Source organism: Mus caroli, chromosome 5 (assembly GCF_900094665.2).
Source record: "Mus caroli chromosome 5, CAROLI_EIJ_v1.1, whole genome shotgun sequence".
Classification (NCBI taxonomy): domain Eukaryota; kingdom Metazoa; phylum Chordata; class Mammalia; order Rodentia; family Muridae; genus Mus; species Mus caroli.
This window is the reverse complement of record NC_034574.1, coordinates 144,550,404-144,562,660: the sequence shown is the minus strand read 5'-3', so window position 1 is coordinate 144,562,660 and position 12,257 is coordinate 144,550,404. Positions and strand designations below refer to the sequence as shown.

General features: G+C 43.4%; 1 protein-coding gene and 1 pseudogene across 1 annotated transcript in view; one reads left to right on the top strand and one right to left on the bottom strand.

Annotated features, from left to right (window-relative positions):
- Positions 1 to 903, top strand: part of LOC110295003 — an 11,639-nt pseudogene extending 10,736 nt beyond the window's left edge.
- Positions 904 to 4,190: 3,287 nt separating this feature from the next.
- Kl (klotho) overlaps positions 4,191 to 12,257 on the bottom strand; it is a 41,052-nt gene continuing 32,985 nt past the window's right edge. The window contains exons 4-5 of the mRNA XM_021163850.1: positions 8,688 to 9,789; positions 4,191 to 6,519 (exon numbers count right to left, since the gene is read on the bottom strand). Of these exons, the coding sequence (XP_021019509.1) occupies positions 6,182 to 6,519; positions 8,688 to 9,789 (1,440 nt within the window). The 3' untranslated portion in view covers positions 4,191 to 6,181. The remainder of the gene's footprint in view (positions 6,520 to 8,687; positions 9,790 to 12,257) is intronic.

Here is a 12,257-nt window from a genome sequence, read left to right as displayed (position 1 = left end):
AAATAAATAAATAATAAAATAAAATAAAAGCCAGCAGGGCCACATCTCTCAAAACACCACCAACAACTGGAGACCAAGTACTCAAATGTCTGGGCTTAGGGTAATTCATTTCTCATTCAAACTGCCATGCCTACGTAATTCCTATAAGTCTTAAAGTTGGTGCTGGGTAGGATGGCTCACACCTGTAATCCCAGCACTTGTGAGGTTGACCCAGACGATTGCCAGGAGTTTCAGAGCAGCCTGGGCTATTCAGCAAGTACCAAGTCAAGTTGGGCTACAGAGTGAGACTCTTTCTCAAAAATATTAAGATTTGGAGAAGCCAGGATGAAATTACCCTGCTCTTGTTTTAGCTTCTGTGGTAATCCTACCCCCAGGGAAGCTGCTCTATTGGTTTTTGTTGTTGTCGTCGTTTGTTTGTTTGTTATTTAAAGCTCCCAGGTGACTGGAATGTATTACCAATGCTAGATCCCACTGATCTTAATCACTCTATCCCCTTATAGATGAGAACAATCCCTGGTTGAAAAGATATCTTGCTTCAGGTTGTAAAGCAAATGTGCTAGTAGACAAGCAGTTCCAAGATCCCGATCTGATTTGGGGCTGCCTCTACTACATAAGAACTTGGTCCTTCTGAACTCCAGGCCCTCTCTTTCCATGCATAGGAGTTGGCAGATTTCTTTTTTTCCAAGAATGTTTTGCCAGGGCTGGGTTTGTGGCTCCATCAAAAGTGTGCTTGCTTAAAATGCAGGAACCCTCAGTCCCCAGCACCACACTAACCAGGTGTGGTGATTTGTAGCTGTGATCCCAGCTCTTGGGAAGTAGAGAGAGGAAGATCAGAGGTTCAAGGCCATCCTCTGCTATGTAATGTGGTCCAAGACCAACCTCGGATGTGAGAACCTGTCTTAGACCGAAAACAACAAAAGCTTTGTGATTAGGGATTTAGCTCAATAAATAGTGGAGCATCTGCTTAACGAGTGACAAGTGCAAGACCCCAAGTTCAGTCTTCAGAACTGGTGGGGGGGGGTGGAGAAATCACACACACAGGCACACAAACACACACATAGACACACAGGCACACACATAGACACACACACAGGCACTCACACAGGCACACACACAGGCACACACAGACACACAGAGACACACACAGACACACAGATACACAGACACACACATACAGACACACACAGGCTCTGTGAGTGCTGCTCCACTCAGGATCCCGCAGAGCAGACCCCTCACCCACTCTCCTGCTCTGTCCCTGTCCTTCCTTCTTCCCTGGATGAGTCATGGTGATGTCACATGTCTTCAGGCACTAGATTCCTGCACCTCACCTAGCAGGATGATTAACCTGCACTGCCAGCTATGTGGGTTGGTAAGGAATGACAGGCAGGGATAAATTAAAGCCATTTTATTATGGCACCAACAACAATAAAAGCTGACCCATTCATCATGTTGCTCGTGCATTCATCTTAACTGTCAATCTTTCTCTAATTTTAAGTCCATTCTTCTCCTTCACAGCTTAGCACTTCTGCCCCCCCCTCACCCCCACCCCGCTCCTGTCTGTTGAAACATTCCATTTGAAGCCTCGGGCTGTTTATCAGAGACTCAGGATAGCCTGTGATTTAAAGGCAGAAAGGAGTCCATGTCTTAAATGTAGCACTAAGGCCATGAACACTGCACAATTTGCCATCTAATAGCTTGGATGTTGCTAGCCAAAGCTTTTGATTCACTTTGACCAAAATAATACAAAATGCCTTAGGCAACATTTGTGCGCTAAGCTGTAATTAGCAGAAACTGCAGCCCAAAAGAAATGGAAAGTTCCAAACTCATCAATTCTAGTCATTTATTAAGGGAAATGGCTGATGTTTCTATTGCAAAAAAATTATATAAGATAAATAAAGTCATTAACTGTTAAATTGTTTTACCATAAAATAAGCATATTCAAAGATTATACTAAACGAAGAAACTCTACTAACTAAAGATTTTGTAAATAAATGAAAAATTGATGTCTGCAACTATTTCCAACTAAATAAGAAATAGGCAAATTCTAATGTTCTGTCTGTGTCATTAGATTGTTTCAAAAGAGCAGATGGTACAAGACACAAGTAAGGATGTATCCTTTGCCAAATGGTCTTCAGGATTCTACTCATAAAAAAAATTGTATAATTAAACAAAATAACACAACAAAATAACTTAGTATCATAAAAGTAAATATAAGAATTGAGTTTTCTTTTCAGTTTTACTAAAGGAATCTGTCTGAACATGTCTATGAAAAGTCACAAAAATTAACTGATGTGTCAGGGTAAATAAACCATCTTGATAGTAACACTTTATTTTTACAACATTGAGCTCTAAACATTGAGTTATCAACAAAGCTGAAACATGTTAAGAGTAAGTGGGATTAGTCTAGAAAAATAATGTCAGACACTTTTCATCGCTGTGATGAAATAAAGCCACGCCCCTCGCCCCCACCCCCCAAAGACAACTTTAGGAGAGAAACCATCTCCTCAGCCTGAGACTTTAGTATACCTCTGATCAGTATTGGAACTATTAAAGATAGTGAGGATGAGGGGGCGGGTGGAGTTGCTGGAGAGCCAGCTCAGTGGTTAAGTTCACTGAATGCTCTTGCAGAGGACCCTGATTTGATTCTCAGCACCAACATGGTGGCTCACAGCCATCTTTAACTCCAGTTCCAGAGGATCCGACGCCCTCTTCTGGCTTCCATTGGCACCGCATGCATGTAGTGCACAGACATACATGCAGGCAAAACACTTACACATAAACTAAAAATAAATAAAATCTGAAAATAAAAAAGGACAATAAGGAACTTTTGAACTTAGAAAGGATATACTTTATGCCATGGGATGACCATGAGTCTATGGGAGCCATGGGTAGAATGTAGTGGTTTCCATGTCAAAGCTTCCCTCTTGGTCTCCCGTTGACAGTACTGTTTTGAGAGGTTTTGGTCGTGTTAGGAGGTTGGAGTGAGTTACTAGGGGCAAGCCTTGAGTCTGGAAAGCCTCATCCTATGCTTGTCCTCTCTCTGTTGTCTGACTGAAGCAGTTGCTGTCACGTTTCACCTGCTTTGATAGACCCTATCTCCTTGAATCTTAAGCCAGAATAAACCCGCCCCACCCCCAAGTTATTTCTGGTCAGGTATTTGATCACAGCTATGAGAAAAGCAACAATCCACATATAGGTCTTTAAAGGATACGTTCCACCAATTGTTTAGCCTAGTTGGGAACTAGATGTGAATTATTCTATAGGTTATAGAGGAACTGTAGAAGGGAGAGGTAGATTGGTTTATCTCGGTGTTGAGGGTCTCCCTGGGAATTTACATATTGGACTCTTAATCTCCAAAGATACATTAATGAGATTTGGTCTTCAGAGATCATTTGAATTAGATGAGGTCAGGAAAATGGGGTCCCCATGAAGAAGATGGTGGCTCTATAAGGAAGCAAGTACTGACGAGCTTGCTCTGTCTTGCCATGTGATAATCCCCACCGGGTTGTACAGCAACAGGTCTGGGCAGATCTTTGACCTAAATAAACTTCCATTCTTTATGAGTTGTCTAGTTAAACTCAGTCATTACAGTAGACAACAAAGGCAACCCCACTAGCCAAAAGCCCCTCCCCCTAGACCCTCTCTCCCTACCCCAGTCCCTGAGTCTGGCACAAGAAGCCCCATCTCCTCTGTCTAGCCAATAGCTGGAGGTCTCTGAAGTTCTACTGGACATGAAGTTCCCATGATGCTCATTGAGCTGGTGGGCTTCCCGGTGTCTGGTTCTTCTCTTCCTAGCACTTTGCCATTCTCGTACTGTTCTCTTTGGCTTTTTGTCTGTTGTTGTTCTCTCGTGTCTCTCAGCTCCTGTGGCCATCTGAATGACCCTATTGCTCTGGTCACCTTAGCAAATGTGAGAATACTCTTTGCTTTGTTACTTAAAAAACAGAGTCTATAGCCCAGGCTGGCCTTGACCTCCCAGTTATACTCCTGTCTCGGCCTTCCAAGTACTAGATTATAAGCTCAAACTACCATCCTTACTATTAAAAAAAAAAATCACTACCAATCCACAGACACATAATTATGGTAGAAGGTAAAGATGCACAAAGATTGGTTATAATGCTTTCTCAAGAAACAGAATTACTTCTCTTTACATTCCCGGAGTAAGAAGAGTAAATGATTCAGCAAGAAAATTATTTCTAAATGATATTTATTATTGAACTAATTAATGGGAAATTGAGCCAACAAATAAAATAGTTTTGAGCTGTTCCGGCAATATTCTCCATAACTATTAAAGTTTTGCTCTTGAAGACTAATGACAGAAAAATTACTTCAGCAAAAATGAATAAGAGTTCGAGGCCAGCCTGGTCCACAAAGTGAGTTCCAGGACAGCCAGGGCTATACAGAGAAACCCTATCTCAAAAAAAAACAAAAACAAAAACAAAAACAAAAACAAAAACAAAAACAAAAAAAAATCCAAGAAGATGTATGCCTACATATCACATGATCTCAGTACACAAAATACAACACATAGGAACTGTCAGCAGCATCTCTGTATTATATTATAATTTTTCTCTTTACATATAGTTTTGTTTCTTAAATTTTTTACAATTAATATATATTACTCTGCAATCAAGAAAAATAGACATAAAATAAACTATTGATTCTATAGCATTTGATTTCAATAATAAGTCCAGATGTATAAAGAATACCACAGCAAAAGCTGATAATTCACCAGGAAAACCATACCACATCGCAAGATGAAGAATAACAGGGTGATGAGCTATGCGCTGTGACCCTGTGTCAGCAAGGGTAGCCATGCCTGCTATGACGGATTTATCTTGCCTGATCTGGTATCAGGCTTATTGATAAGACCACTCAGGTGTAGCACAGAGACTTCCCCTGTGAGAGTCAGTAAGACTTAGGGTATCAGGTGTAGAAGGAGAAGACCTAATTAGCCCTTTCTACAGAAGTCAGTAGCATGGTTTGGTGTAAGAGCTCAAAGAGGGGCTACGTCAAAGCCTCTTCACAGGTACAGAAGCACACGGTAGATCTCGGCGGCCGCAAGGACAGGTTCCCAGTGTGCTCACACTGGATTGCTGTCGGATCGACTAAGAAAGTTGAACATCACGGCATCCAAGCATTGACAGCATATTCTAAAGAGGCATTCTTTACAGTTTGACTGAGAGCTCATCCTTCTTCCTGTGGGAAAGGTCACTGCATTCATTCCAAGGTCTGGTCAAAGATAAAAGGATGTTCAATCAAATCACTCAGTTTCCGCTTCTGAAGAGGCCAGCAGGTCATGGCTCATCTTTATTTTTTGTGAATATTTATCAAAAGAATCTTCAATGTGGGTTAAGAGCATGATTGCTCCTCCGGAGGTCATGAGTTCAAATCCCAGAAACCACATGGTGGCTCACAACCTTCGGTAATGAGAAACAAATAAAAAATCTTTGGGCTGAGCAAAGCGGGGTGGGGGGGGTGGAGCAAGGGGGGCAGAGCAAGAGGGAAAAGGGAAGGGGGCGGGGGAAGAATCTCCAACAGGCAGGCTCTGAAAGGAAAGTCGGTAAGAGATAAGCCCTCAAGGATCTGGGGTTTAGGGCACACCTCAAAAACATTCACAAGAATACAAATGTCCATAATGTGCTTTCTAAGTGTATTTGTAAATTGACATTAGCAGCATATGGTAGGAATAGCGCTTCTTAATGGGCTGCTCTGGACTTGGGGCTCTTGGCCACCTTTGCTGGATATTTTTCTACTTCACCTTGTAAAACTGGATCAGGAAAAGTCCAGGTGTTAAGATGGTAATTGAGAAAGTGTTACTCCCCAACAGGCGTGAATTTTAAAATGGCCATGGATAAACAAGTCCCTAAAGTTGTTCTTCAAACTTCTGTCTGCTTGGCACTGTTATCCCTACTGTATTCCATGCCTTCCATTCGGGGGCACTGTAGAAACTGTGGTGAGTATAATTCTGTAGTTGCCACCAAAGAGAGCAGATTCAGATACCATTCACCCCGCAATATTTTATTCTCATCAATTCCTGTTTAAAACCTCTACCATCCATGACAAAAAGGGTTTTCTAGAATCGAAATGTGTGGAATGCGGCTCACAACACAGAGAGGTGCAAACGGCTGATGGCGTGTACATCTTGATCCCAAAGCAAATGGCCAGGCAGACGTTCACATTACTTATAACTTCTCTGGCCTTTCTTGGAGTAGTGAAAAATGAGAGCAAGAGAAATAATAAAAGTAAAAACAAGAAACGAGATGAAGACCAGCAAAGACTTCCGAGTTTGAAAAAATCCACATTCGGTGCACACAGTGTATTCTTCCGGACAAAACTTTCCCAGTGTTCCAGAACCCAGGAAGCCATTGCTGTCAATAATTTTCCTGTAATGTTTCATAGATGGTTTGGGCTCAAACTGATTCGCAGCATATCGATAAAAGCCAGACTTGGGAGCTGAGCGATCACTAAGTGAATACGCAAAGTAGCCACAAAGGTTGATGCCGTCCAACACGTAGGCTAGAGAAAAGAAAAGGGCAGGAGAGGGTTGACTGTAATACTTCGTACACAGCTCAGCCTTTTTACACAGCCTTGGCAGATAATGAAAAGCCTAGATACCGTTCAACAACACTTGAGACTCATCAGATTTCACCGGGAAAGGTTTCACACCAGAACAAATAGGCAAATGCACAACACACACAGTTAAAATGGCTGTGGGGGCAGCTGCACCATTCACAACAAGTACAAGATGTCAATAGATCAAAGGATAACAAAACTGGACATAAAGAAAGGCACAGGTACATGCTGGGATTTTGTTGAAGTGAAGAATGAAAGGATGCCGTTTGCAGGAAAATGGATCCAACTGAGACTCAAGACAAGGATTGTACATTTTCTCTTACGGCTCGTATGTTACGTGTGTGTGTGTGTGTGTGTGTGTGTGTGTGTGTGCGTGTGTGCTCACAAGGACATGAAATCAGTAATTATAGAATTATGAGTGCTGAGGAAGAGATCTAAATTGAGGGGATTAGAGAACAAAAGAGGGTAAGGGTGAGAAAGGAACAAATGAGAAATGTCCTTATACATACACGCACACATACACACATATACACATATATACATACATATACACATACATATATATACACATACATGCATATACACATATACATACACACATACACATATATACACATACATACATATACACACATACACATATACACACATATACATACACACATATACATACACACATACACATATACACACATACATACATATACTCACATACACATATACACACACCACATACACACATATACACACATACACATATGAGGCAAGAGGTGTTCTGGTACTCTGGATACTCTGGATGGTGTCCTTACAATAAATCTATCTGTGCCTTCCTTTATTATTTTTCCACTGACTTAGGTACAGAAGTTCCATCCTGTGATCATTGTCCCAGACATGATAGGAAAGCTGTACACATGAAGTCTGGCTACTTAAACAGGACCTGCACAGTAACACCATCAGCTGACATGCCAACACCAGTGGGAGAAACCTCACACAGCCACACTTCTAAATGAAGAGCAACAGGCAATCAGGGGCAGCTGAGAGAGAATCAGTCTTCTCACGGTGTTAAGCTCCCTGATAGGTCATCCAGTTCCAAGTGTACATACATGTACATACCAGCAACATTAAATGGACTTGATAGGGGGTGTGTGTGTGTATGGTATTTATGTGTGTGGTATGTATGTGTGTGTGGTATGTATGTGTGGATATGTGTGTGGTATGTATGGTGTGTGTGTGTGTTTGTGTGTGTGTGGTATGTGTGGATGTGTGTGATATATGTGTATGTGTGTGGTATGTGTGGTGTTTGTGTAGTATGAATGTGGGGGTGTGTGTATTATGTGTGTGTATGTGGTGTGGGGGGGTAACAATCATAAACAAAGGAGAAGTCAGAATTTGAGGGAGAATTAGGGGCACTGAGGAGTTAGCAAGGGAAGGAAGGAGGGACATAAATAATACAAACACAGTACTCGTGCATGAAATTCTCAAGAAAACTAAATAATTAACAAAGTGTAAATGTGACAAGAAAACCTAGGATAACCTGTGAGGAGGAAGAGGAGGGGGAGGGAGGGAGGGAGGGAGGGAGGGAGGGAGGGAGGGCTACCAAGAAATAGAGAGGGGGACGAGGGAGGGCAGAGGCAGAAGTGAATGAAAGCAATCTACAATGAGATCCCCACACACCTGAACAAAATCTCATAAGGAAGGAACTCGGTTATTCTGTATGTGCACAAAAACAATTTTTAAAAGTAGGAAGAAAAAAATGATAAAGAAAAGCTAAAAAGGAAGGAAGGAAGGAAGGAAGGAAGGAAGGAAGGAAGGAAGGAAGGGAAGGGAAGGGAAGGGAAGGGAAGGAAGATCTGGGGTCCTTTGAAGCAAAAGAGGCTAGGCTTTGACAGATTCAGGACAGTGCTAAGGACTCTGGGCTCCACCCTTCCCCCTCCCCCTCCCCTTCCCCTCCCCTCCCCCTCCCTGTCCTCCTCTCCCTTCCGGAGCATGCTCCTTCACCAAAGGAAAGATCACTGTCTTTAGTTCTACTTCAGGATGGGCAGTGGCTTCCTCTCCACCAAGAACCATACACGCTCTGATGCATTTCCGGGATTGAGGGGGCGGGGTCTCACCTTTCAGAGCCTCATTCACATAATTCTTAATATAATAGATCCTCAGTGAGTCTTGCTCGGCATGGGGATCATCATCGATTCCATTGGCTGTCACATACATCGGGAGGTCTCCGTACTTGAACCTTAGCCAGTTGAGCACTTTGCGCAGCCCCCAAGGCACCACTGCCACCTGACTGGGAGAGTTGAGCCATGTGATGTCAGTCATCTCCTGCACCTCCAAGTAATCGTTGTATTTCATCGGATCCTCCTTTTCCCAGTCTACCAGAATGGTGGTGTAATGACTCACCGCCAGGAAGTCAAAGGAACCTCGGACTAGCTTTTTTTCATCTTCGGTGAAATAGGGCAAAAGAAAATTGTTTTTTTGGTTCAGCCAGTCCCTCATCACACGTGGATAATCTCCGGAACCGAAAATAGGCTCTGCCAGCCAGCCTATATCAAATTCCAAAACCCTCTCGGCCACTTCTTTGTCATTTTGAGAGAAAGGGCAGGCCGGTTCTATCCAGTCAGCCTGCAAGGCGATGGATATTTTGCCTTTCTGAGCCGCCCTAAACTTGTCATCGTACAGATGCCAAGCCAAGGCATGGGCTCTCAGGAGGTGGTGCCCGGCACGATAGGTCATGTTCCGTGTGTTTGGCTCGTTCATGGTGATCCAGAGATTGACCCAGTGACCCAACTCTTTAAAGCACAGGTTTGCATAGTCTGCAAACGCCAGGGCAGTGTGCGGGTTCTCCCAGGCCCCATGTTTTGCAAGGGCATGTGGCAGGCCTTGGTGCAGGGCTGCTGGCTGCCACAGGGCCACCACTGGAGTGATGTTGGCGTGCACCAGCTCACTGATCATGCAGCGGTAGAAGTGCAGAACCGTGTGGTTCACTTGGGTCTGGTTACCCAGAGGCAAGATCAAGGCCCAGTCCAGGGAGAAGCGAAAGTGGGTGACCCGCATTTCTCGAAGTAAGGTTATCTGAGGCCGGATGGCAGAGAAATCAGCACAGTAAGTTTTTCTCTTCTTGGCTACAACCCCATCTACTTTAATAAGCCTCTTACTGTGATGCACATCCCACAGATAGACATTCGGGTCAGTAAACTGAGAGAGAGTAGTGTCCACCTACAAAGAACAGAGCAACTGTTAGCTATCTGGGCGGACCCGAAAAAGTGCAGGCATAACTTCAACAACTCCAGCAAGCAAGAGGTGCACAATTAGGCTTTCTTCCACTTGAATACTTAAACTGATGTTCACAAGAAAGAATACATTACCCTTAAAAAAACAAAACAAAACAAAACCAAAACAAAACATGTGTGCAAACAAAACATGTGTGCAGTGGTTGTAGAGGCCAGAAGAGGGCGTCAGATCCTCTGGAACTGGAATTACAGACAGTTCTGAGACACCATGTGGGTGCTGGGAATCAAACCAGGATCCTCTGTAAAAGCAGTCAGTGCTTTTTAACCACTGAGTCATGTCTCCAGTCCTAAGACTGCTTTGAAGCAAACAAACAAATTTGTTTAAAAGAAAAAAAAAAAAAAAAAGAAATGAAGAAAATTTACTCATGAGTAGTCTGAGGTCAGAAAACAAAGTGACACAAAGTGTTACTTAACTGTGCTTGTTAAAATTACGACTGTACTGAGGCCTGTTTTGTTTGTCAAATCTGTGTAACTGTTGCCTTTTGTCGGCTTGAGAGATGATGAAAAATCTTAGATAACACAGCTGGGCAATGGTGGCACACAACTTTAATCTCAGCACTCTGGAGTCAGAGGCAGAGTTCAAGGCCAGCCTGGTCTACAGAGTGAGTTCTAGGATAGCCAGAGCTACACAGAGTAACCCTGTCTCAAGAAACCAAACAACCAAACCAAAACCACCACCACCAAAAACAACCAAATCCCAAACAACCAAAAAACAAAACTTTGATAATGTAACCTGATGATTTAAATGTATGTAAAGAGACAGTGCCATCATCAACCCTGGGAGGCAGGGGCTGAGGGGGGGACCCTGGGGGGGGGCAGGGTGAGGGCAGGTGCTGGGGGCAAGGACAGGGATGGGGTGGGACTTTTAAAGTGTGGTTTTAGGGTTTGACTCTTCTCAGCCATGAATATGTAAGCCTCCAAAATGAAAACACCAGTCTCTAGGAAATGTAGGCCAAGTGTGCAAGCAGCATCAGGAAATCTTATGGCTTGCACAGAAAGAGACAGCCCACCTCACAGTGGCAAGCTAAGCTGGGTTTCACTCTGAAATAGTCATGTGAGAACAGGCACCTTCACCTAACCCGCCCATAAATGAAGAGGAGTCCGGTGAACCCTGTTCTTGATTCTCTGGCCCAGGTTTTGTCAGGTGTAATCGTGCTGTTCTCCAAGGGGCAGGGTGAGCGCTGTGTTTGCAAAGGAGAGCAATAAAAATAATGAATAAAAAAGGGTCTGAGGGAAACTGCCTTTCTGGAGACCCCTGGGTTTCCGATGCTGAGGGAACTTGTCAGAATCCCCTTCCACTGCCAAGCGCCCACAAGTGCTTCACACTCTCAGCTTTGCAGGAAAAATACTCACCTGCGTAGTCTTTTAAGGTTCAAGTCTTCAGAGCCAGAGGCAACATTTTTGGATTATTTTTATTCAACTCTGAATGTACTAAGTTCACAACTTCTCTACCAGAACCATCCCAGAATAACAGTTTCTATTGAGTCTAACTGAAAACAAGTATGAAAGACCATGTAAATGATGGTAGGGTCAGTTCTCCAAACTAGGAAAAATGTACAAATGAGTGTGCAGGCAAGAGTCCCTCTAACTTACAGCAGCTTGCTGCCTTAGGTTTCACTAAAAAGTAAAAATAGGTCTGAGGGAGGTTGAGTACAAAACATATATTCAATTTGTTATTGATAAAAGTCTCTCCTCACAGCGGTGGACAACCATGACACTCTATGTTGTATGTAACCTGCTTCATTTTGGTCAACTAACAGCACCAGTAGCTATGAGCAAACAAACTCAGGAGCTGGGACACTGGGTTTGAGCAAAGTGACCCCTCCCCCATGTGGATGTGCCCAGCTACAAACTTCTAACAGGTGGTGTGTAGCTAGGGGGATACACACACACACACATGTATACACATACACACATATACATACACCCATACACACACATACATTGTTTTGTTTTGGTTTTTGTTTTTCAAGACAGGGTTTCTCTGTGTAGCCCTGGCTGTCTTGAAACTCACTCTGCAGACCAGGCTGGCCTCAAACTCACAAAGATCCACCTGCCTCTGCCTCCTGAGTGCTAGGACTAAAGGTGTGCACCACCATCACCTGGCTTAGGGGGATATTTTTAATTATTTGGGTGAAATATATGACACGACTTAAATCACTTCTTAAAGTTTCTTGGTGCAGTGAACGGTGGTTTCGTAGAAACTCACAACTCGGGGACCATCTAAGGACAGGAAGGTTGTCAGAGCAGAGGTTGGGGAGGACCAGAGATAGCATCTTTCAGCCACGACAGAACCTCTGTACTCATGAACTCACAGCATCTGGGGTTGTCTACACAGAAGCAAGCTAGTCAGCATGATAACATAAAAGAAGGAGAGAGAGAGAGAGAGAGAGA